Source organism: Lonchura striata, chromosome 17 (assembly GCF_046129695.1).
Source record: "Lonchura striata isolate bLonStr1 chromosome 17, bLonStr1.mat, whole genome shotgun sequence".
Classification (NCBI taxonomy): Eukaryota; Metazoa; Chordata; class Aves; order Passeriformes; family Estrildidae; genus Lonchura; species Lonchura striata.
Genome location: NC_134619.1, coordinates 9,033,283 through 9,056,171, shown reverse-complemented (window position 1 = coordinate 9,056,171; position 22,889 = coordinate 9,033,283). Strand labels below are relative to the sequence as shown.

General features: G+C 46.0%; 2 protein-coding genes across 4 annotated transcripts; one reads left to right on the top strand and one right to left on the bottom strand.

Annotated features, from left to right (window-relative positions):
* Positions 1–4,214: 4,214 nt before the first annotated feature.
* Positions 4,215–12,898, top strand: SERINC3 (serine incorporator 3). Its single transcript, XM_021527876.2, has 10 exons — positions 4,215–4,307; positions 4,751–4,912; positions 5,366–5,559; positions 6,276–6,355; positions 7,046–7,183; positions 8,016–8,185; positions 8,884–8,974; positions 9,371–9,548; positions 10,363–10,590; positions 11,972–12,898. Exons 1-10 carry the CDS (start codon positions 4,269–4,271, stop codon positions 12,108–12,110), a joined length of 1,419 nt encoding a protein of 472 aa, XP_021383551.2. The 5' UTR covers positions 4,215–4,268; the 3' UTR covers positions 12,111–12,898.
* A 373-nt stretch (positions 12,899–13,271) lies between these two features.
* Positions 13,272–22,668, bottom strand: TTPAL (alpha tocopherol transfer protein like). Of its 3 annotated transcripts, none has more exons than XM_021527877.3 (5): positions 22,582–22,668; positions 20,632–21,084; positions 19,721–19,914; positions 17,863–17,973; positions 13,272–17,131 (listed from the first exon to the last, which is right to left on the bottom strand). In XM_021527877.3, exons 2-5 carry the CDS (start codon positions 21,068–21,070, stop codon positions 16,856–16,858), a joined length of 1,020 nt encoding a protein of 339 aa, XP_021383552.1. In that variant the 5' UTR covers positions 21,071–21,084; positions 22,582–22,668; the 3' UTR covers positions 13,272–16,855. The 3 variants fall into 3 exon arrangements, with proteins under 3 accessions (XP_021383552.1, XP_021383553.1, XP_021383558.1); XM_021527878.3 differs by lacking the exon at positions 22,582–22,668 and adding an exon at positions 22,475–22,514; XM_021527883.3 differs by lacking the exon at positions 22,582–22,668 and adding an exon at positions 22,390–22,438.
* Positions 22,669–22,889: the final 221 nt, after the last annotated feature.

Here is a 22,889-nt window from a genome sequence, read left to right as displayed (position 1 = left end):
TTTTTCTCCATCTGTTTCATCAATAACCTAAACTAATACAGTTTCCAGACCAGAGCACATGATTTTAAAGTGAACTGAAGATGGTGAAAAGGTCTCTGGTGACATATAATGACTTAGAGGAGATTGAACAAAGGTGTCCTATAAAATAAATTTCTGGCCAAACAGAACTGGAAAGACACAGAGATTACAATTCCTCTATCATAACAGCAGTGACTCATCCAGTTGCATAGTCACTTGGGGTGAAAAAGAAAACAGTTACTCAATCTCTCAGGGATTTAGACACAGAAGAATATATTATGCAAGTTTTAGCTGCGTTACTAATGGCCTTGAAGCACACAACTCTACTATGACTCTCACTCAGTTCAGCAGATCACAAATAAGATGACTCACGTATCCATGACATGATAGGAAAATAGAGAGCCTAAGAAGTGAAGAGGCAGGTGCTAATACAGTCACAGAGCACGCAGTCAAGGGAAGAAGAGATTTATAAAACCATGAGCAAAGGACTGCAGAGAAATCTGCTTGTGTATTTGGAGACTCGAGGGCATGGATTAGGTTGATTTTTCCTGGTGTCACATCAGGAGGGGGTGAGTGTGAAGCCAGGCAGAGATGAGCCAGGCCCCTGGCACCACTCACCTGCAAGTCCCCAGGGAATGGCAGCAGAGCTGGCCTTGGTCTGCATGCACTGAGTGACCCCTGTGTGCACAGGAGATCACACAGCACTGAAAGTCACCCACAGACTTCACAATATTTATACTTGCCAGGACTTCCTACCCTGCTGGTACATCGTCATTTTGTAGAAGCTGTTAACTCTGTTTAAAGACTAATTAAACCCACTGGCGGTGCCAGCCACTATAGTATTTTGCCCATTATCTTATGACTTACCTCCTCATGGATGAGGGCTTTGACAGCTGCTCTCAAAGCACTGGTTGAAATCTGAATGGTTGGGCAGAGCTCAACTCAAATTCTGGACTAAGCAGCTGGAAAAGAAGTTGTTCCAAAAAAACTGCAGTTCTTTATGCTCTGGAGCTCAAATCAAAGCACAGATGTGGCTTAAAGCTAAACAGAAGTCAAATAATTAGGAGGATTATATTAGAAAGGTGATGCTAATACATCTAAATTTGGAAGTTTATGCAGTCCAGAGCACAGTAAGATGTTTAGACCTGCATATGGGTCAAGCCAATGCTACTGTAGAAACACAGACAATGTCTGATTATATTTTTTTAATTTTTACAGACAGTTTGGCACAGCCATTCCAATTTGCAATTCCCATTGCCTGACTGAAAGATTCTGGATGGTCAAAGGATTATTCAATTATAATGTGTTTGTGTGATCTATTACCTGCAAAAACACAGCCCATGCAAAGCAGGAACCCTCACATACTCAGGGGAACATAAAGAAAAATTCTGCATTTTTGTTATCACAGAAAGGAGACCCTTGAGAGTAACAAGAATAGCACTAACGCACAAGCTTGAGTGACAATTTTTATGAGCTCAGTTGCACAAAAGAACTGCAGAGAACTGCTTTCAAATGACTAAATCTGACACATTTCCTTTAAATATTACCTAATTCCAAGAGGTTTATTCTAAGCATTTCAACTCACATATGTAGGGGATGTAACATATAGATACAGAAGGGATGCACCATTTTTTTCTGCTGTCAGAGCTGATTAACAAACCAGAGCAGGGTATTTTTGTACAAACCAGGATAACCTCCTGCCACATCCTGTCTCGTTCCCAGAGCTGACAGTCCTTAGGCTGACTTCATCCTTATCTCCTGTTAAACATGTAGGGGGGTTTAGGTGATGTGATGCAGAATCAGAGGGGGTTTATGCTGGGAAGTAAAATGAGCACTTGGAAATCTCTTGTTATGTGGACAATGGAAGGAAAAAGCTTTTTTATCATCCCTTGTCTCTGCCCAGCATAACCCAGTGGAGGATCACCAGCACTTAACAAAACTATTTGTCTCATAAATTTCCTGAGAAGAAAACACTTGCAGGTTCAAGATTTAGATGAGTTTCACCACTGCATTACTAACACACAATATTCCAATGTATTTGAATTATTTGCCCAGGATTACTGAGAACACAGAATTTGTGATTGTGCTTTTATTCTGCATATATTCACTGGAACAAACAGTGAAGGAGCAGGGATATGGCAAAAGCTTTCTTACAGATCCAGCTGGTGCGACCAGAAGGGTAATAAAAATACATTAGCAATAAAGTAAAGGCTCATCTATTATCTGAAAGAAGCACAGTTCCAATGATTTATGGAGTGACCTTTTTCTGAAAGAAGCCTGAATGTCCTTATGAATAAGGCTGATTGCAAGAGATGATACTGTTAACATAGCGTTCATATATTCTGAGTGTTAAAACTGCTGTGGAAAATAAGTGGCAGGTTTACTGGATGCTCTTTGTCATTTCTTGGCAATTTGAGATGGCAGTAAAGCTGTCATTCTGATTATTAGTGCCTTTCTGTGATGGAAGCAGGTTTTTTGGACAGAGACTGTGTGAAAGGTCTGACAGAATGTAAAGTGATGTGCAATAGCTGGAACTGCTAGAGCCATAAAATACGCTGTAAACCCAGCTGGTCAGTTCTGACCCTGCCCTGTGATATTGTGCAACACTAATGCCAATTAAAACCAATGCAAACGGCTTTGCTAAACCTCTGTGCAAACTTTTGTCAAATCCTTGTGCTGTTACATCATCACAGCCAACTCTCATCCATTTCATTTGCTCCCAGACTTTTGTGAGGAGGAGTGAAATCACTCAGCTGTCCCTCTCCAGCTCCTCCAGGCCGCAGCGTGTGCAGTGTGCTGGGAATCCAGACCCAGGGAGGCCGCTGTGCTCCGGGCAGCTGCAAAACAACATCTCCTTTCATCTGGCTCCTCCACCTTCCTCCTTCCACGTTCAAGGAGCCCATCTGCAGCTTTTGCAGCTGTGCACCTTCCAAGTACGAACTGAGCCTGCTGTGAACGGCTGCAGAAGCGTCTCCTTGAGAAACCCCACCTTCGAAAGCTCATGAGCTTTCCCACTTCCACCCAGAGCTCCGTTTAACACTATGGGCCAAAATCCATGGACACACTTCCACCCAGAGCTCCGTTTAACACTATGGGCCAAAATCCATGGACACACTTCCACCCAGAGCTCCATTTAACACTATGGGCCAAAATCCATGGACACACTTCCACCCAGAGCTCCGTTTAACACTACGGGCCAAAATCCATGGACACCTTTCAGTGCTCAGCAAGTCATAAAGGAAAAGAGGGGCAGCAAAGTGATATTAGGAAAAGGTTCTTCACCCAGGACAGGCTGGGACGGTCACGGTCCCAAGCCTGCCAGAGCTCAGGGAGTATTGGGAAGCACTCTCGGGCACACGGTGGGTTCTCGGGGTGTCCATGCACGGCTGTGAGCCGGACTGGGCACAAGCACCCGTGCCTGTTCTCACGGTGGCTCAAGGGTGCCAGTGAGTCACAGATTCTGCCACGCTCAAACAGCTTCGGGAGGCCGAGCGGGTCCCCGGCAGGGCAGGGGACAGCAGTGCGGGGCCATTGCTGGCACCACGATCCATACGGGCTCCACATGAAGCGGCAGAAAGCTGCCCGCTCGCTTCCTCCAGCTCCGCGGGTGTGGCGGCGCCGCCGGTGAGGTCCTGGTGGCGCGGGTGCCACTCCCGGGGCCGTGACGCCGGTCACCCGTGGGGCCCGAGGGCTCGGAGCTACCCGGGCACGAAGCGCGGCGCCCTGCGGGCTGCTGGAGCCCAGGGGAAGGGGAAGGCGGTGTGCCGTGTCACAGTGCCCGGCGGGCGGGGGCGGCCGGGGCCGGCCCGGTGCCAGCCCCATACCGGCCCCGTGCCAGCCCGCGCCCGCCACCCGCGCCGCTGCCATGGCAACGGCTGCGCGCCCCGGCACCGCCGAGCGCCCCCAGCGGCCGCGGGCAGCTATGGAAAGGCTGCCGGGCTGCCCAGCGGCCTCACTCATTGGCTGTCACGCTGTAAGAACCGCCCACTCACTGACCTTCCGACCAATCAGCGTCCTCCCTTCCCCTCGGCGGAGGCGGAAGAAGTGTTGATAAACAACATCGCCCCGCCCCTGCCCTCGTCGACCCTCCCGCTCCTCCCCCTGGCGCGCGGCCGCATCCCGCCTTCTCATTGGCGGGCGGCCGCCTCGGCGCTGGGATCAGCCAATGAGCGGCGGCGGCGGCGGCGCGGGGCGGGGCCCGGCGGCGCGGGGCGGAAGGCGGAAGCGGGCGGAGCGGCGGCGGCGGCGCCATGGGGGCCGTGCTCGGGGTCTGCTCGCTGGCCAGCTGGGTGAGTGCGGGCTCCGCTCCCGCCCCTCACCCGCCCTTCACACCCCGCACCTCCCCTGCCGTCCCGGGGGGCGCGGCCCGCCCGGAGTGGTGCCTCCGCTGGCGGCCCGGGGCTGGGGGCCGCGCGGAGTCCCCGCGGGCGGGTCCCGGAGCCGGGGCGGCTCCGGCCCCTCGGAGCAGAGCGGTGCCCAGCTGGAGCCGCCCTGTCCTTGCCGGGGGCCCGCCTGGCCGGAGCGGGTGGCTGGCGGATGGGGCCCGCCCTGGCGAGCCCAGGCAGATAAGCCCGGTTATCTCCGGCGTGTTCGCAAACACGCTGTCAAGAACGCCGATTAGCGGAATATCTGTGCGGTCCGGGAGCGGAGTGTCTCTAAATGGGGTTCGGGTTTTCCCCTCAGTGTCAGCTTCGAGGGGAATGCCCTTACTATTCCTGTCTCTGCCCTTCAGATTCCCTGTCTGTGCAGCGGTGCCTCGTGTTTGCTGTGCCGATGTTGCCCCAACGGCAAGAATTCGACAGTGACACGTCTTATCTATGCCTTCCTCCTCCTCCTCAGTACTGCACTTGCCTGCATTATGCTGGCACCAGGCATGGAAGAGCAGCTGAAAAAGGTATGGAGGAGGAAAACCTCCTTCTGACTGTTTTAAATGCCATTACTTTGCCAGTGACTATTGGTTTTCTTTGCTTGGAACGGATTATGCGTGACCCACAAACACCCAGGTGTCCTTGTTCCTGAGTTCAGAGACTGTGTGTACTGAATGACTTCTGGCTGAAACAGCAAATTCAGTGAACGTTCCTTTTTTAGTGCCTGCCTGGTCTCTGGAATCTGACCAGACCTGGAGGCGGTCAGTTGTTATCAGAGGCCTGCTGCTGTGGTGTCTTAATCTTCCTGGGTGAAAAGTGTTGACATGGGGAGAGCAGATGATAATAAGGTCTGAGCACAAGGTCTTTTGGTCTCTGACCTCTCAGAAGTTTGTTGACTGAAAGCCTTGACTGTTACAGGACTTAAAAAATGTAATTGCAAATGCAGATGTAAATTCACAATGAAATGTGTCTTTACCCAGATACCTGGATTTTGTGACGAAGGGCTTCACACTCAGATCCCCCACTTGGATGGGTTTGTCAGCTGTGATGTGTTTGTGGGGTACAGAGCTGTCTATCGGGTCAGCTTTGCCATGGCCGTGTTCTTCTTCTTGCTCTCCCTGCTCATGATAGAAGTGAAAACAAGTAACGACCCGAGAGCTTCCATACACAATGGGTATGTGTGAGCCAGCTGGCTGCCCTTCCAGCTGCCTTCCTCCTTCCAGCTGCTCTGCTGAACACAGTGGAAATTCCTTTATGTATACACAGGCAGCTTCAGGTTTCTTTTGGACCCAGTACAGAGTAGTGCTTTGGTCTCCTTAAAAGCTTCCTATTTATGTAAGATGCTCAGTGTCCTGGTTGAGGGTGCCACTCTGAGGTGGGGTGACCAATAAAGATGTCAGATTGCAGCTAGTTTATATTTCTGACCTTGTGCTGCCTCTGGCACTCATTGGGTCATTCTCAAGTCCAGCCTGACTCAGCCAGCAGAAACTGGCTTCTGATTTCCAATTCCCTGATTCAGCTGAGTTAGTTTTGGGCTAGATGACTGAATCATCATAGAGTCATTTAATTGGAAAGGGACCTTTGGAGAGCATGGGATGATCAAATTATAGAATGGTTTGTGTTGGGAGAGACCTTAAAACCATCGACCTCTGCTGGGGGCAGGGACACCTTCCACTGACCAGGCTGCTCAGAGCCCCATCCAGGCCTGGCCTTGAGCACTTCCAGGGATGGGAAGTCCTCAGCCTCCCTGGTCAACAGGATCATATGATCCAAAGCCCTGGTTGGAGCAGGACCAAGCTGCTTACAGATCACATAGCACATGACTACTGTGTGTGAACTGACTGTGCATGGAGTAAAACAAATATTTATGACTTCTATCTTCTTTTAAAGGTTCTGGTTCTTCAAAATAGCTGCCATTGTTGCTATCATGGTTGGAGCGTTTTATATCCCTGAAGGGCATTTCACAAGAGGTACAGTTAATGTTCATTGTGGAATTCTGACTTGTATAAGCTCAAACCTTTTCACAGTTTAACAGGCTTTACTGAAAGTTCCCTGTAGAAGATGCAGTTTCTGCCCATGTTTGTTGGAGTACCTTGGTCCATCCAGTATTTTGGTGACCAGCTGAAGTTACGGCAATAAAAAATCCCTTTTCAACCTAATCGGTTTTGGTTATCAATAATTTTCCATTTCATGACACAGTCACTACTGAGCTGAGTCTTCTGATACTAGACTAGGGCAACCTGGGACACTGGCAAGTGTAAATATTTCCTAGAGTCTCTGAAAAACTGTGTGGGAAACCTCTACTGTCTGGCCACATCAGAGGAACTTGAAAGGGTTGTTGACCCTCAGAGAAATGTGGCATGATGGCACTTAATGTGCACAAAGATACCACGTGTTAGATGTTGCCTTCATTCTGAAAATGTGCTGGGCTAAACATTTCCATGCTCAGCTTGCCCAGCATTGGCTGCATCCCCGAATGGCTGGGACTCCTGTGCTCCTGCCAGAGTGAGGCCAAAGTGATTAACAACACCTACATTTCTAATTACAGTTTCATTTTTTTCACTATTTATCTGCAGTATAATCAGGACCTTTTTTGTTTTTAAACAGGTAGCGTGCACATGATAAAAGCTAACATTTTTTTTTCTTGTACCCTTTTCTAGCTTGGTTTTGGATTGGTGTTTCTGGAGCCTTCTGCTTCATCCTTATCCAATTGGTTCTACTTGTGGATTTTGCTCACTCTTGGAATGAGAGCTGGGTTGAGAAAATGGAAGAGGGGAATTCCAGATGCTGGTATGCAGGTGAGCATCTTAACCTGTAAAGGATTTGTTTGTACTGGCCAGTACCCTGCAGAATATCATATACTGGTTTGCAGACATACGTAGAATTAAATTGCAGTGTCCCTGAGACAGTGCTGTAAACACCTGAAATTAATAGCAGCAATGTTTCCTTTTTCTTGTTCAATAAAATGCAAAATATTTTATGCGTGTGAGTAGCACATCTGACAATCCTAGTAAATCACACTTGCCTGGTTTGCAGGGTGTGTGCAGAGCTCTGAGCCTGGTTCTCTTCAAACCTGAGCTTTGCTCTGCCCCTCCCCTGCTGTCTCCCCAGGAGCTCAGTTGTGTCTGTGACTGCTGCAGTACCACACTGTGTTTGCCTTGGTGCCTGCTCCCCAGCTGCCCACTAATTACAAAGTGCTAATTGTTGTGGTTCTTAGCTCATAGCTAAGAATGCTGCAACAGCATTTTGTCGCTTCTTGGAAAGAACAGAGTGGAAACAAAAATGGGTGACCTCAAGTGCAGGAATCCAGGGCAGGTAAATGTCCATGAGAAGTGTGCAAAAAGCACTCTCTCATTATGCCACTGTGGCTGATAGCAGTTAAACTAATTAAACTGCTGCTGAAAGGCAAGTCCTGTTTCCCTGATGGCAGCACTGGCCTTTCTCTGACCTATGTTGCTTAGTGAGCCCAAGCAGAAATTTAGCTATATCTTGCAAAACTGTCTGGTTTTGTGACCCAGACTGCCAGGTGAGGAAGAAAGATTGTCCTACTGTAGTGTTAGCTGAACATAAAACCATTTTAGATGTACTATTAAAACTGTATATGTAATGTAAAATTTTTTTTCCCTCCAGTTCTGTTGTCCTGTACAAGCTTGTTCTATGCCTTGTCCCTGGTTTTTGTTGTTCTCTTCTACGTTTTCTACACGAAGCCTGATGACTGCACTGAGAACAAATTCTTCATAAGCTTTAACATGATCCTGTGCATTGCTGTCTCCATTGTTTCTATCCTTCCAAAAGTTCAGGTATTACTTTTTTATTCTGACATACAAAGCAGGGAAATGAGAAGGATGTAATAGCAGTTCAGTCAGACATAAGAACTTTAAAACTTGGCTAACATAGCTATGCTAGTTAGGAACTTAAAAAAAAATCTTGCTCTGAAACCATGGTGACACATTTTCTGAAGAGAGGCTTTTTTGAACTAACATGGTTTTGAACTTTTTTTCCATGTGGAGGACTGCTGGCATGGTTTTAGTGGTGAAGGCCCTGGCAGAACAGAGAAATCAGCTGAGGAATAGCTAAATAGCTGGAGATTTATTTGCTTAATACTGTGGCTTTGAAATTAGGGGTAAACTTGTTTTAGAGGGAAGTTTATGTTTATTTGATTCTGAACTGGTATTGCTCAAATCACATGCTAGAGTCACATCTGCAAAGTTGTTTGAAAAGGTTGAGATTAACTCAGTATCAGCCCGTAACTAAGTCTTGGGCACAAAAAAAAGGATTTGGTTTGTTTATTCCTTCTCTAGGAGTTGCTTTTTGCATAAATTATATAACTCTAAGGAGTTTCTTACAGTCTTTCAAACATAGAACAAAGCCCAATGAATTTCTACAGCAATGGTTTTCATGCTAGTAATAGTTTCATCTGTGGGAGTGGGGTAAAACTGTCCAACTCTAGGTAAAACTTGTCCTTTTGACCTTGGCTTGCTCTTCTGCGTTGGAACAGGAACATCAGCCTCGCTCTGGCCTCCTCCAGTCCTCTGTCATCACACTCTACACCATGTACCTCACTTGGGCAGCCATGTCCAATGAGCCTGGTAAGCAACTTGCTGTCTTGAGTCATATTTTGGTGTGAAAGCAGAAGTTGATGGTTATTACAGATTACTCTGTGGGAATTGCTGATCTGTGCAGATCAAATCCAGTGAGGCTTGAAAACCTGACTTGACTGAAACCATCAGCCTCTTTGCAGAACTAAACTGGGGAGTTGTAAGGGGGGAAAAAAGAAACAGTGTCAGGGCATTCTGATGTTGTTTATTTATTATACTCTTGTCTAGCTCACAGACAGAAAAAATATTGCAGGCAATTTTTGCCTCTGGAGAATTGAAGAGATCAGCAGTTAAAGAGAATGAAAAATTGCAAGCTTACCTGTCATCTTTTCTTAGCTAAATGCTGACAAAGCTCACCTGTCTAACCTGCCTTGAAATCCCTTTCAGAAAGAAACTGTAACCCAAGTCTGCTGAACATCATCACCCAGTTAGCTGCACCCACAGCTGTTCCAGCCAATGCCACTGTCCCACCTGCCACTCCTGCTCCACCCAAGTCCCTGCAGTGGTGGGATGCCCAGAGTGTTGTTGGACTGGTTATCTTTGTCCTCTGCCTCTTGTACTCCAGGTAGGCTCTGCACTGCTATCCAGTGATAAAGAATTGGGGTTTGCCTCCTCTCTTAGAATCTGGGTCTAGTGTAAAATGTACCTGTATTTATTCACATCCAGCTGCTGTCTCAGACCTGAGGCCAAATGTGGCTCCTAAACCTGTGTTTTGCTTTGTGTGTGAGGATAAGCCTTGTAAGCCCAATCCAGGTAACAGAATAACATGTGTTACAAGATGATTGGAGGGATGGAGCACCTCTTCTGTGAGGAAAGGCTGGGAAAACTGGGTTTGTTCAGCCTGGAGAAAGGAAGGCTTTGGGGTGACCTAATTAACAGTGTCTGAAGGGAGCCTACAAGGAATGTAGAGAAAAACTTTTACAAGGACATGGATTAACACTGGAAGAGTAAATTTAGATTAGATATTAGGAAGAAACTCTTTACTGTGAGGGTTATGAGGCACTTGAATGGTTGTTCAGAGAAGTTATGGATGCTCCATCCCTGGAAGTGTTCAAGGCCAGGCTGGATGGAGCTCTGAGCAAGCTGGTCTAGCTGTAATGTGTCCCTGCCCGCAGCAGGTGGATTGGAACAAGATAATCTTTAGGGCTCCTTCCAAACCACACCTTTCTATGATTTGGTACTGGAATGCAGTTTAATTAAGTTAACAAAAGCTTGGAAGAAAACAGTTGGAGGAATTTCCTTATGCTTCCAAATGGATTTCAAAACATATTATTTGCTAGTCCCAGACATTCATTGTGGTCCGTTGCTTCTTTGATTAGCAGACACAGCTGACTATGAAAGGAGTTGCTAACCAGGTCTCTCTCTGGGTTACACTGCAGCATCCGCTCTTCAAGTAACAGCCAGGTGAACAAGCTGACCCTGTCTGGCAGTGACACTGCCATCCTGGAGGAGAGCGTGGGGACAGGCGGCGGGGCAGGCGAGGAGGGAGAGGTGCGCCGTGTCGCGGACAATGAGAAGGACGGGGTTCAGTACAGCTACACCTTCTTCCACTTCATGCTCTTCCTTGCCTCTCTCTACATCATGATGACACTCACCAACTGGTACAGGTAAGAGCCAGAGGGGAGGTGATGGTTCTGTGTGCCAGTGTTTCCATGAGGATAGGAGACTGTTGGAACTCAAAATGTCCCTCAGACGTTTTTGGAGGTTCTGGGCCCCGGTCAGAAGCATTTGAGACCCTGGCAGGCAGCTGGAAACAGCTGTGATTTTGAGTTTGAGCCATGGAATGATTTGCCAACTTTGCAGGAAGAACAAGAAGTCACAAAAGTTTAGATATTGTAGTAGAAGTAGTTACAAAGTAGAGGGAAGAATTTTTTAGTGCTGTACAGGGGGGTTTCTGTTTTGTACATGGGGGTCAGAAGTTTTAAGATGGAGGGATTTGGGCCTGTCCTCCCTCTTTCTTCTTCCTTACCTCCGTGTTTTTGGTGATGTTGGCACTCACAGATTGGTTTAGAGTAGAAAAGCACCATTTAATATAGGTAACAGGCATTGGGGAAAAACTGTAAACATATAACACGTAATGTATCATATAAAAGAGAGCAGCAGCCCTGGGCAGGGGGAGAAGAAGCAGTCGGGAGTCAGAGAGGATGTCAGGGTGTGTGTATGCCTCTGCCTGAGCTGCTGAGCAAACTGCAGCAGCCCGAGAAGAAAATTTTTTAGATAACTTGCAATAAACTGCCTTGAGACCGAACAACAGAGACTGCTGAGCCTTTCTTTGGAGGCATGGGTTGGAGGAGGGATTTTTCCATCACACGGAGCCCCTGAACCAGGCCTGGGTTCCGTCAGGAGACTCCTCCTCCTGCCAAGCTGGTGAAGGTGCTGTCCCTGTGCCAGTTGCAGTAGAGCTGTGCTTTCTCAATTGTTACTGACTTAAGGTGTGAGAAGGCAGCACAGCACAGTAGCAGCTGTGGTTCCAGGGCAATTCTCCAGAGCTGCAAGGGCAGAAAGTGTGGCTGCAATTCTTCAGCTGGAGGAGTAGCAGGAAGGATAGATACAGAATTGGTTTCAGGTGGCCTCCTGCAAAATTTGTTAGAAGCCAGCCTGCTCTTCATCCTGGGAAGGATGTGCAGGAACAGCCGTAAGTGCTGCTTATCAGAGATGTGATTTCCTGCATCTGTTGGAAACACTTGGACATACCTTCTGCTGCTGCAGCTCAGAACCACTGCTCCCAGGACATTGTATGAATTAGCAAATATTTCCTTGAACAGCAGCACATCAGCATGGGCAAGCAGGCTTGAAAACTGGGTTCCAAGAACAGCCTGGGATGGAGCCACAGGAAACTGCTGGCTTAATTGTCTCACAATGTTCTCACAAAGGGTCTTGCATTGGAGTGCCCCAAAGAATTGCCCTCATTTCAGATTCGTATGAGAGGTACCAAGGAACAGGGGGAGGTGCCTTCTGTGTCTACTAATGGACTTCTTTACTTTTTAGCCCTGATGCTGATTTCAAAACCATGACGAGTAAATGGCCAGCCGTGTGGGTGAAGATAACCTCCAGCTGGGTTTGCCTACTTCTCTATTTTTGGACCTTAGTGGCTCCTCTTGTCCTTACTAATAGAGACTTCAGTTAAGTTCCTGCACCTGTCTGAGCTTACAAAAGTGGGGAACTCTTTGCTGACAGCCAAAATGTTCATTTATTGCTTTAGTTACTGTTTCTTACGTTGGTATTAAAGTGCAGTTGGATAGACAGTTATATATTGCATAATGCTTGATGCAGTATCAAAATTATCAGTTATCCTTCTATTTTAAACTTTACCAGGGTTATCTTATTACTGCAGTTTTAAAATTCACTACAGATACGTTGTCAAAGCACAAAAGAAATTACAAATTCTGTCCAAAAGTCACAACCTTCTACTGAATATAAGTTAACTTTTAGTTAAATATGAAGTAATATATTTTAAAAGACAATTATAATCAGCATAATGCACTACTATGCTCATGCTTCAGTTTCTGGAAGTGTAAGCCATGCTGCTTGATTTCTACATTCCACTGCTAGAGTTTATTTACAGGAAAAGTTTATTTAAATTACTTAACTTTCTGTTGTGGCAAAAAGCACCCTTATTCCTCACCAAAATAACAACTCTGAAGTTTAAAAACTGGTTAACTCTTAATTCTTTTTAAGACAAACTTGCCCTTTTTAAGAGGCAATTCCTATGGTAACTTCTTTTTTAGGATGTTTGCCAAATAGAGTGGTAAGTGTATGAGTAGCTTATTATGGTTATGTTGGAAAATAAAGCTTATTGATTGATTTCAGTTGTCCAATATGCTTAATAAAAGTAACATACATGGAATTATTATTATTGGCTCTAAGGCATTTGCACTGTAAACTCATTTGAATAAAGCAAACTAACTACTGAAAGTGGCCCAGCTCTGTTGAAGTGTTAAGAAGCAGCAGGTGCTTCTCCAGTGGGAAATAGCACATGCAGAGCTCAGCTGCTGCAGTGTCCAGGTGGCTGTGACTGGGGGTTTTCTCTATGCAGTAAATATTCTGTGACATATTTCTTTTAGAACAAACAATATCTTCCTTGTGAGTCTGTGAGTATCAAATCCTGTTCCTTGAAGTTACTCAGTTCAAGTAAATTTCTGTTTCCAGCAGAAAGCAACACCTTTTGCTAATGCAATGCTGTGGTGATTATGTGTAGTAGCAGCTGTGTGTAAATGTGGAATTTGTGTATTATTGACATGTACAGTAAAAGATCCCAACATGACACAAGACAAATGTATTGAAAATATCAAATGAGCAGCTGTTACAATGTGTTTAATCACCCGGTCATGCATCATAAACTTACACATTTTTGACAACTTTGTTTTATAAAATGCAATATAAAAATAAATTTTATCAAAATAAGATGTATACTTAACCACCCAACACCTCTAGGTTCACATATAACAGAAAGCAAAATTAATATTTGAACAACACTATGATTAATTCATGCCAAAATGAGATTTAACAAAAACGATACTTCAGCCAGTTCCTGAAAATACCTCAGGGCTCATAACACCCATTTACAAGAGTATAAATTCAAGTACTTTATGTACAGTTTGCAGCTACCTTTTGTGCCACCTAATGCCAATGCAGTTCAAGTATCCTTCCTTATGTGTTGGATTTGGTAGGGATAGCTTATGTACTGGAAAAGGCATATATAACCATGGAAAACAAAGCTATTTCAAGTGGAAAGAAGGAAAAAACTGGTTGTGCTGTGAAAACAAAAAAAACCCCAAACACCCCCCAAGCAAAAAAACTACCTCCTCCTGTAAGCTTTTCCTAGTGCTTCTCTTAACTTGCAGGTAAGGAGATGCTATATGACACAAATGCTTATTTTCCAAATTTCCCAGAAATTCTGGGAACAAACTGATGTCTTTGCTATGAAGTGCTAAAGTTCAAAGAACATTCTCAGCTCTGTAGCCAGGCACACATAAGCCAGAGCAGTGCTTTCTGTAAGACATGCCAAGCACTGGTCAGAGAGACTTCAGGGCTAGAGACACAGCTCAGTAGAGCTGCAATTCCTGGTTCAGTTCTAAAGCAAGGAACAGCAAATTTGAAATAACAGATGCCTGATAAAGCCTGGCTTAATTCAGCATCCTGACATCCACTGCCCAGAAGCCAGCTTTAAGAAAAAGAAGTTCTGGAGGCACAAGACTGGGATTTCTCAGGATTGGCAGCTGTGGTGGTTTAACTCCAGCCAGCACCAACTCCTTTGAGGAAAATTCTACCCCAGCCAAACCCAGCACAACCCTATAACCTCATTTATGATGTTTAAATCATATTCTTTATTCTTAATGAGCAGAGGAAAGAAGAGAGTGAGGTGGATCTGGTCTGCCTACTATTTAAGGTGTGCAAGAAAATATAAAAGCCTGGAAAAGTGTGAGTTTTGTAGAGATTCCTCAGCCTTCTGCTGAACACCATTAGATTTCTTTCTTTTTGAAGGACACCAAACTGAATTTTGAGTATCTAACTTCCCTCTCTAGTAGTTATATAAGGGGATGAAAAGTAGCTGTTCCTACAGTCACTATACCCCCACTTCTAACCCTGCAACACAATTAAGGAAAGACTATCAGTGAGGCCTTCATCTCCAGGTAGAATGGTCCACTCTGCTTTTTTCATTTGTACGTTGTGACTGGAATTAAGAGGCACTGAAACAACAGAGGCACCACTCTGTTCTAGCAGTTCAGCAGTGTGGGCAGCCACTGATCTGTTCAAGTCCTGGTGCTGTGTGCTACTGGCTTCTAGGTGGCAAAGAACGGAATTAATTTCTGCAAAACAGAGAACATATTCTGCTCACAAAGGAGGAGCTGCCTAGCAGTACTCTTTTACCTTATTTTAAGCAGATGGAAAGAGTAGTTGGGTTTTTTCTTTGCACTAAAGGTTATAGTTATCAAAGAGGAGTTACAATTGACTTGTAAAGGTAAGAAAAATGAGATGCTTTCACTGAGGAAAATTAATCACTTCCCACTTTTAACCTAAAACTATTGATGTGATGAGTTTTCTGCTCCTAAATATTCTAAAATGCCACCCAGAAAAGAAAAAAAGCTTCATGGTTTTACCCCTTTTCAGAACCCAGTCTCTTTTAATGTCAGGATGACAGGTATGGCATTTGCCACCCCTTAGTTTCAGGATGAGGTCTGCTGCCAGGTCACGAAGTCATTACAGTCCTAGAGTCTCCTTTTGGCAGTGCAGTCATGCTGCAAGGGGGCTAAGAGGAAGAAAGACATTTAAAACAGAGTTTGGCACTTTGAAAACTGAATGTCTGAGATCCTCAAGATAATTTGGTTTTATATTTACAGAAATGTAACTGGTGCCTATAATCACATTTGGCACTAAATCAAGATTTCATCCAGAGAAAGTGCTCTAGTGATAAGTTCCCAATTAGAAGGGATGTTCTTTTCCACCAAACAGTGAATTATTTCACCTTGAAGTAACAGACTGTGCTTTCCTCGTCCTCGTGAGGTTTCCCATCTCCACACCATTATAGTGCAGAAAAATGTGTGCAAAGAGTGTGCTGAGAGTTAAGTCAAGACCATTAAATAAAATGAACTTGGGGAGTGGGAACAGCTTATTCAGACACAGGTATCTTACCCTGGTTTGACATCAATGTTAGTTCTGTCTCTAGACAAAGACCTAGAAGCACAGGCATACAAGTTATGGGTAAATATCACAGAGATGATTCAAGTCTAACTTCATACAGGAACATGAAAACCGAAGACAAAAGTGGTCAACAAAGTTAAAAACCAAGTTGTAACATTTCACAGAAAAGCTGACAAGCACAGTTAACAAAATGCTACAATATCAGGAAATTTAAGAATGTGCTTTTAAAAAGCCTGTCTGCATTTGGTTTCACAGACTTAAAACTCAAATTCAGCCCAAAGTAACAAGCTAAAGCAGCACCTTGCTGTCTTACATGAAGTATTGCCTTCTATACATCACATGCCAACTGCTACAAAACCTCCTCACACATCCTGGTATGAGGTACTTACCCAATTCTTTATCTCAACCAGAAAAGAACTGTCAGTGTGGGAAAGTGGCTGACACAGCTTTCTTTTATTTGGTCCTGAACCTCATTAGTTGAGGCTGTTGTCCAATCTAAAGCCTTAGTAAATGATCTGAAAAACGTGCTTTTTTCTGAAAATGAAGATTGCATCTGCTGTATAAACCTTGGTACAGACGTTATGGTAGTTAATCCATCAGTCACAGTTCCTCCAACTGTGAAGAAGGTTAAGAGATGATCTCCATACAGGTATTCATTAGTAAATTTTTTTCTGTATTAATTTGAAAAAAATATTTCAGAACACCAACTCACAATCTGAACTATGTGACAGAGGGCAGGCCAAATTAAACTTTATGGTTTTAAAGCAATCTTCACTACAGAATTATATTTTGCACGGTTCAAAAGCCATTTTCTTTCTTTCACCACTCTTTCATTACTGGTGTTTGCAGAAGGGGAAGGGACCAGATAATCACAAAGCTTGTAAGTCATCCTCACTTTTCACCTGTGTGAGGTGGGGACAAGAAATTGTCAGGCTTACCTATCTGCAATATTTTTTTTTCCTTTATAATTAGAAAGAATAGGCCAGTTTGCACTATTCACACACAGGTTGATGAGCCTCAAGTCTTCTACCTAACTTTGCTCTTTGCTTTTACCCTTCCCGAACTCTGCCCTGCCCCTGTTGTGCCCTCTCCAGCTTCCTTTGGTTCTACAGTGTAAAGTGCCTCAGCAGTCTGTCCCTAAACTGCAGGTTTAGGAGTAAGACAGAGTTCACAACATCACCTAGCAGAGCAGACCTTAACTGTGCTGGAAAACTTCCCTGCAGTGCTTTGTTAGTAACAGTAATAGAGCTGAGGTTTCATCCCTCGCAGGGAATCATCACACTGCTTTTCATCAGCATCCCCACTCACTAGCAGGTCGTGGGGAGAGCTGTCACAGGGGAGCACCAGCTCGGAGAAATCATGCAGGAAGTCCTCTTCAGAGGCCAGCAGCAGCTCGTTCCAGGCAGAGATGTCCAGCTTGCCTGCAGTACCACCGTACTCTTCAGGAAGGATCACTGGAGGAATGTTTTGGTGAAGGGAATTCAGATCACAGCCATGAAGAAAAAACTGAAGGAGAAAGCAGACAGAGCTTTAAAAGTGCACATCAAACACTGCAGCAAACTGCTGGAACAGCCAGCTAACAAGCTTATTTTAAGCTAAAGAACTTTAAGAAGTGATGTGTTCATGGGCAAGTGGCAGCACAGAACAGTGAGCAGGTGCAGTCAGACACACCAGTGAGAAAAGTCTTGAGACAAAATCCACACCTTGTGCAGACTAAATCCCAGCAAGAGAGACTTGACAAGTGTCTGGGCTGAGGTCCCAGATTCAGTTCATCCCCAAGTTTGCTCATGGGATTTAAAGTACTTATCCTTGTGGACAAAAAAAAAAAAAAAATCATCCTTGGGAACCACAGTCCTGTGGAGAGGACACTTGTGCCACATAAGACCCTTGCATAAGGGAAAAGAGCAAGGAAGGGACTACACAGTTTTCCTGTGACACCACCTCATGAACTAAGTGCTACTGGCCCAAATAATCCAACCACAGGGATAATGTCCGGGATACAGAGTATATGTACTAAAGTTCCATATTAATATTTTGCCAGTATTGAGTTCCTCAAAGTTTCTGTCTCACAGACAATTTTCCCAACAGGCATATTTTTAAAAATTAAAGCAGAAAGTAAAATGGTACCAACATTTTTCTAACTGTCAAGTATTATAATTTTTTTTTTTTACTTAAGTGTGGCCAAGCGAGGAACTTATAAACATTAATATTAATGTTAAAATCACATAGATCCTTACCCTGTTTGCAATCTTTTCCTTCAGAAAAGGCTTGATGATTGCAAAAATGCCTTTGAATATACGAGGCTCATTTATTATGTTAACAGCCTTTATTCGAATGGGGAATCCATCCTGAAGGGTAAAGAAGATTTTAGTAATGCAGTTTAAAAAAACATTTGCCATCTTTCTCTTTTTAAAATTTTCTGAGACTGACTGCTGCATAACCCACTGGCTCCCCAACTTTAATTTGAGGTACTAACATACACCAATACAACAGAAATTCAACTTGTTACAGAGAGCAGTCCCAGGATGACATCTGTGAGCATAAAAACAAAATCAAGGGACAAGAAAACCATCAAAAATATACTGTTGTCAGTAAATCCTCATTTCTAATGTTGACGTTTATCTCCCTTGACAAAAACACTTAGATAACCCCTGTCCTTTGGATATTCCCATCCTTGATCAGGATGCAATCACAAAGTGATGTCTGCAGCTCTTGAGGAATGCACCCCACTCAGTGCCAGAGCAGGCTGCTTCTAACAGCGTGTCCAGCAAGATTTGGTGCCCAAGACACTCTAAAATGTGTTTTTATGTGAATAAGTAATCTAATATCACTAGGAAACACTGTTTCCCATACAGGCCAGTTTAAAACAACAGCTTATTATGGGATTTTTGCTGCAGAAATTTATTTGCAGAAATATTTTTTCACAGGCAGAAGCTCATGATCAGCACTTAAGGACTCAGTGAGGTTTCCTTCCCCTATAACAAGCCCTACATATACAAATAAGTCAGTGCTTGGAGTGAAAAGCAGGCAAGAGGCACTGCTGGAATATTTTTCTCTATAGGAACGTCAGTGAATTACCTCATCTTAACAGAAGCTGCAGCTCAGCAGTGTTGATGCAACACATTTATATTCCACTCTACCTTTATGTCCTTCCCCAAGTTCAGCTATTGTTTTGTGAATATCTTCCAGTAGGAACAGCAGGACGCCCATGGCTTTATTTGCACAAATTAAATATGGTCTTACAGTTAAATGACACAATTAGATCATAATGTAACAGAGTGAATTCTTATAAAGGCCTTCCTTAACTCTCCTACATTCCCCTGATTCACCCTGTCCTTCCTCATACAATGGATACAATAAAGGATGTAATCAGCTCATGCCAGAACAAAAGTAATGATGGAATGAACTCATTCAAGAGAAGTTTTCTCATCTCACTCCTCTAGACTGTATCAACATCAAATTAAATCATCAGACTTTCCTGCCACTTTGGCCAGGCTACTCCTGAGTCCTTTCTCCTTCCCATTTTGTCCAGCTTCACTTTGTTTATATCCTTGCTCTAACTTGCTCTCCAACACCTTCCTTGCACACATCCAGGCAGAGCTATTTTCATTACTGTCTCTTTTGCTGCCCCTGTGCTAAGGAAGCCTTCAGGGCATGAATGGAAATCTTCCTAAATCACACCCATTCAAAAATCCTCTTAAAATTTTTGCAGCACTTTTTGATGCACCTGCCCCACGATTGGCTCCATCTTGGCTGACAGGAACCATTTAAATATCAGGCCATTTCCTCACTGTCTCATCCCTAACTATAATTCTCTGCTCTCTCCCCTACCACTACCTTGCAGAACTGCTTCTGTCTGTTCCAACTCAAAGTCTGCATTTCTAATGGAAATTTAGTTTTAGATATGCAAAAGTCAAAAAAAGGGGCAAGTGAGGTAAGTTGGCTTGCAAGGGTGTGAGAAACTGGTTGGGCAGACTTAACTCTGCTAGTGAAAGCCAAAATTATGACATTTGTGGTGACATAGTTAAGAACTCTACACACAGAAGTCGTCATTTACAATGCACAAGCTTATTTTCCCACCAGTTCAGGTCTTACCTGAAGAATTCCAATCACTTTTTTGGCTACAAAAGGACCAAAATGAGACGCCTTAGATAAGCTGACTCCTTTGTAGTCTGCCAGGATTACAATTCCATTCACCTGGGTCTCTTCGGACTGAATGAGTTTTTCTAAGGTTAAGTATATGGCACGAATGTTCTCAGTAATCGGATAATTACTGGGTGTCCATCTGTCTGAGGTTACAAGACAGGGATGGTAAGTCGGAAAGTGAAGATAAGCTAACAATACACATTCCAAAAAACTGATTTTCTATTTACCTGGACTCAAAAGTTAGCCTGTACAGCCACAGTTCTAGTTCAGAGCAGCCTTTCTTAAGCAAGAGGTTCATGGCAACTCATGTTTACTTCAGAGAGCAAAGGCAATGGTTTTAAGAACCCAGTTCTCCAACCAGCACAGCTCATTAATAGCAATTTCAGCTCAGAAAGAAGGCAGGTAAATGGAAGAGAGGAGAATGAATGAAGAGAAATTTACAGCAAATCTGGCAGCATCAAAAGCACATGAAAGACTCAGATTATTTACACAGGAGTCAGAGCTATAGGTTTCTCTCTCTGCTGATTGTAAAAACAAATTATGAGCTTCTAAGGGTAGGCCAGCAGCCCTGTTTCAATCTGAGTGACTGCATAATAATTTTCCTTGAATTGCCTAATATTTAATCAACCCACCTCACTGTATTTTCATTTTGGCATGACCGCAGTTATTGCTGACAGAGGAAAAGGAACTGGAATAATGCTGGCTAAGGACCAGCATGTCCCTTCCCCAGTCAGCTTTTCAAATTTGAGAGAGCCCACATACTCTGTGCAAGTCACCACTGCTCACAGCAGAGCAGGGAACAGGCTTTTAGCCCAGACACACCTCGAGGATGGGGAACAGAGACACTCGGGACTGAGTACCTGGGCGGATGCAGACGACGTGACGGCCCTGCGGGTCCCGGTGAGGCAGCACGGTGACAAAGCCTGACTCCAGGACAGGCTTTATTGCAGATGGCTTCAGGTTACTGAACACCTCTGGCCAGGTCCTCCTGCAGGTGTGGTAGTTCACCAGGAGCTGAAGAGCTCGATCGTAATCAAACTTCCTGGCTCGGAGGAACCTCAGCAAAAAAGCATCGTCCAGGCACGTCCCCAGGGAGGGATAGTCCTTGCACACCATATCCCGGAGTGCCTGCACGTCACGGAGCCTCCATTCAGGCTTCTCCTGGAGCTCCTCCCGGGCTTTGGTAACAAGATCAGGAGACAGGGTACAAACATACTTTGGCCGGTCTGGCAGGAGCTCATTGTCTGATGGAGACCCTGCTGACGGACTTGTCCTGGTGCAGTCGCTCTCTCCTGACATAATGCAGCAGGAATCTGTCGAAAAACAAGTGCTGCACATGACAAACAAACCCACAAACTTACAACCACAGTGACTGTTTACAAATTTATCATATTCTGTATCCCTCTGTTTCCTAACTGAAGACACTGCCTTTCCAAGAACCAGCGCTACAGTCAAGGCACACCGTTCATTTTAATTCTCCCATCAGGATTAGAAAGTGCAAGTTACTCTAATCTCTTTATCCTACCTAGCAGGTAGAATGGTACCCTGGATGAAACCTAACCAATTAAAGCTAAAATACAGAATTACACAGCTTCACTGCAAAACACAGAATTTAATTTAATGCTTATTTCCTATGTCCAGTTGAAAACTAAAGCAAAGCAAACATCCCAGATTGTCATGATCCTCACATTTGGTCGAATTACACCCTCTTCTGAGAAGCTCCCGCATCTAAGCCCAGACAGCCAGGCATTTTTCTTAACTTCTCTGGCAAACACATCCACTTACCAACACCCTGCCCAGGTGAATGTTTTGAGCAATTCAGGAGGAGCAGCACGCGGGGAAATAAGAAATGGCTGCAGTGCACAGACTGGATGAGCAGGTAAGAAAATTGCAGACTCTTATGCCAGCATTGCATGGGTACTGAGGCTAGCTTAATCTAGTTTTAACTTTTCAGTGTGATGTCAGTATGTCTGACCTGGGAGCTGAAATTCCAAATCCAATCACAAGTGGACAGAGATGAGTAAAAATTAGAAAATAATTCCTGTAGCTAGATCTGGCAGGGAAACACGGCTTTATTTTGCAGAGATGTTCACACTCACTCCCAGCCCATCACACGGAACCACAGGGACACTCGTCACCCGCACGGCCAGACCCCCAGTGCCGCCACCCACCTCAGCTTCCCGGCGGCTGGGGCGGCCCCGGCGCCGCTCCGGGGGCCGCGTTAACGGGGCACAGCCGGGGCCGGGCAGCCCCAACCCGAGCGCGGAGCGCCGCCCGGCACCGGGGCGAGGGGCTGCCGGGCACCGCCACACCCGCAGCGCCCGGCCCGCAGCTCAGCGGTACCGGAGATACCGGGCCCGCCCGTACCGGAGATACCGAGCCCGCCCGTACGGGAAATACCGGCCCGCAGCCGCCGTACCGGAGATACCGGGCCCGGCCGTACCGGAGATACCGGCCTGCAGCCTACCGGTACCGGAGCTCCCGGGCCCCGGAGCTCCCGCTTCCGCAGTCCCCGGGCCCGCACCCGCCCGTACCGGAGCTCCCGGCCCACCCCCGCCCGTACCGGAGCTCTCGGGCCCGCAGCCCAGCGGTACCGGAGCTCCCGCCCCCGCCCGTACCGGAGCTCCCGGGCCCCGGAGCTCCCGGCTCCACAGTCCCCGGGCCCGCACCCGCCCGTACCGGAGCTCCCGCCCCTGCCCGTACCGGAGATACCGGCCCACAGCCTGCCCGTACCGGAGATACCGGGCCCGCACCCGCCCGTACCGGAGCTCCCGCCCCCGCCCGTACCGGAGCTCCCGCCCCGCCCGTACCGGAGCTCCCGCGGAGCAGCCGCGCCCCGGCCCCGCCGCCCCGGAACGGCCCCGGCCGCTCGGAAGTGACGCGCCCGCCGCTCCTGCGCCGTGCCCCGGGCGGGTCCCGGGGTCGCTGCCCGTGCGGTTCGGGCCGGCCCAGACCGGGGCTGCCTCCGTGTCTGGGCTCTGCTCCGTGCGGCGAGGGCAGGCCCGGGGACGCTGCCCGAGGGGACGCCTGTCCTCGGTTCCACCGCATCCTCCGTGCCAGCGGCGGGCCACCGAGGCAGCACTTCATATGGACACACACGTGTATATATGCGCACATG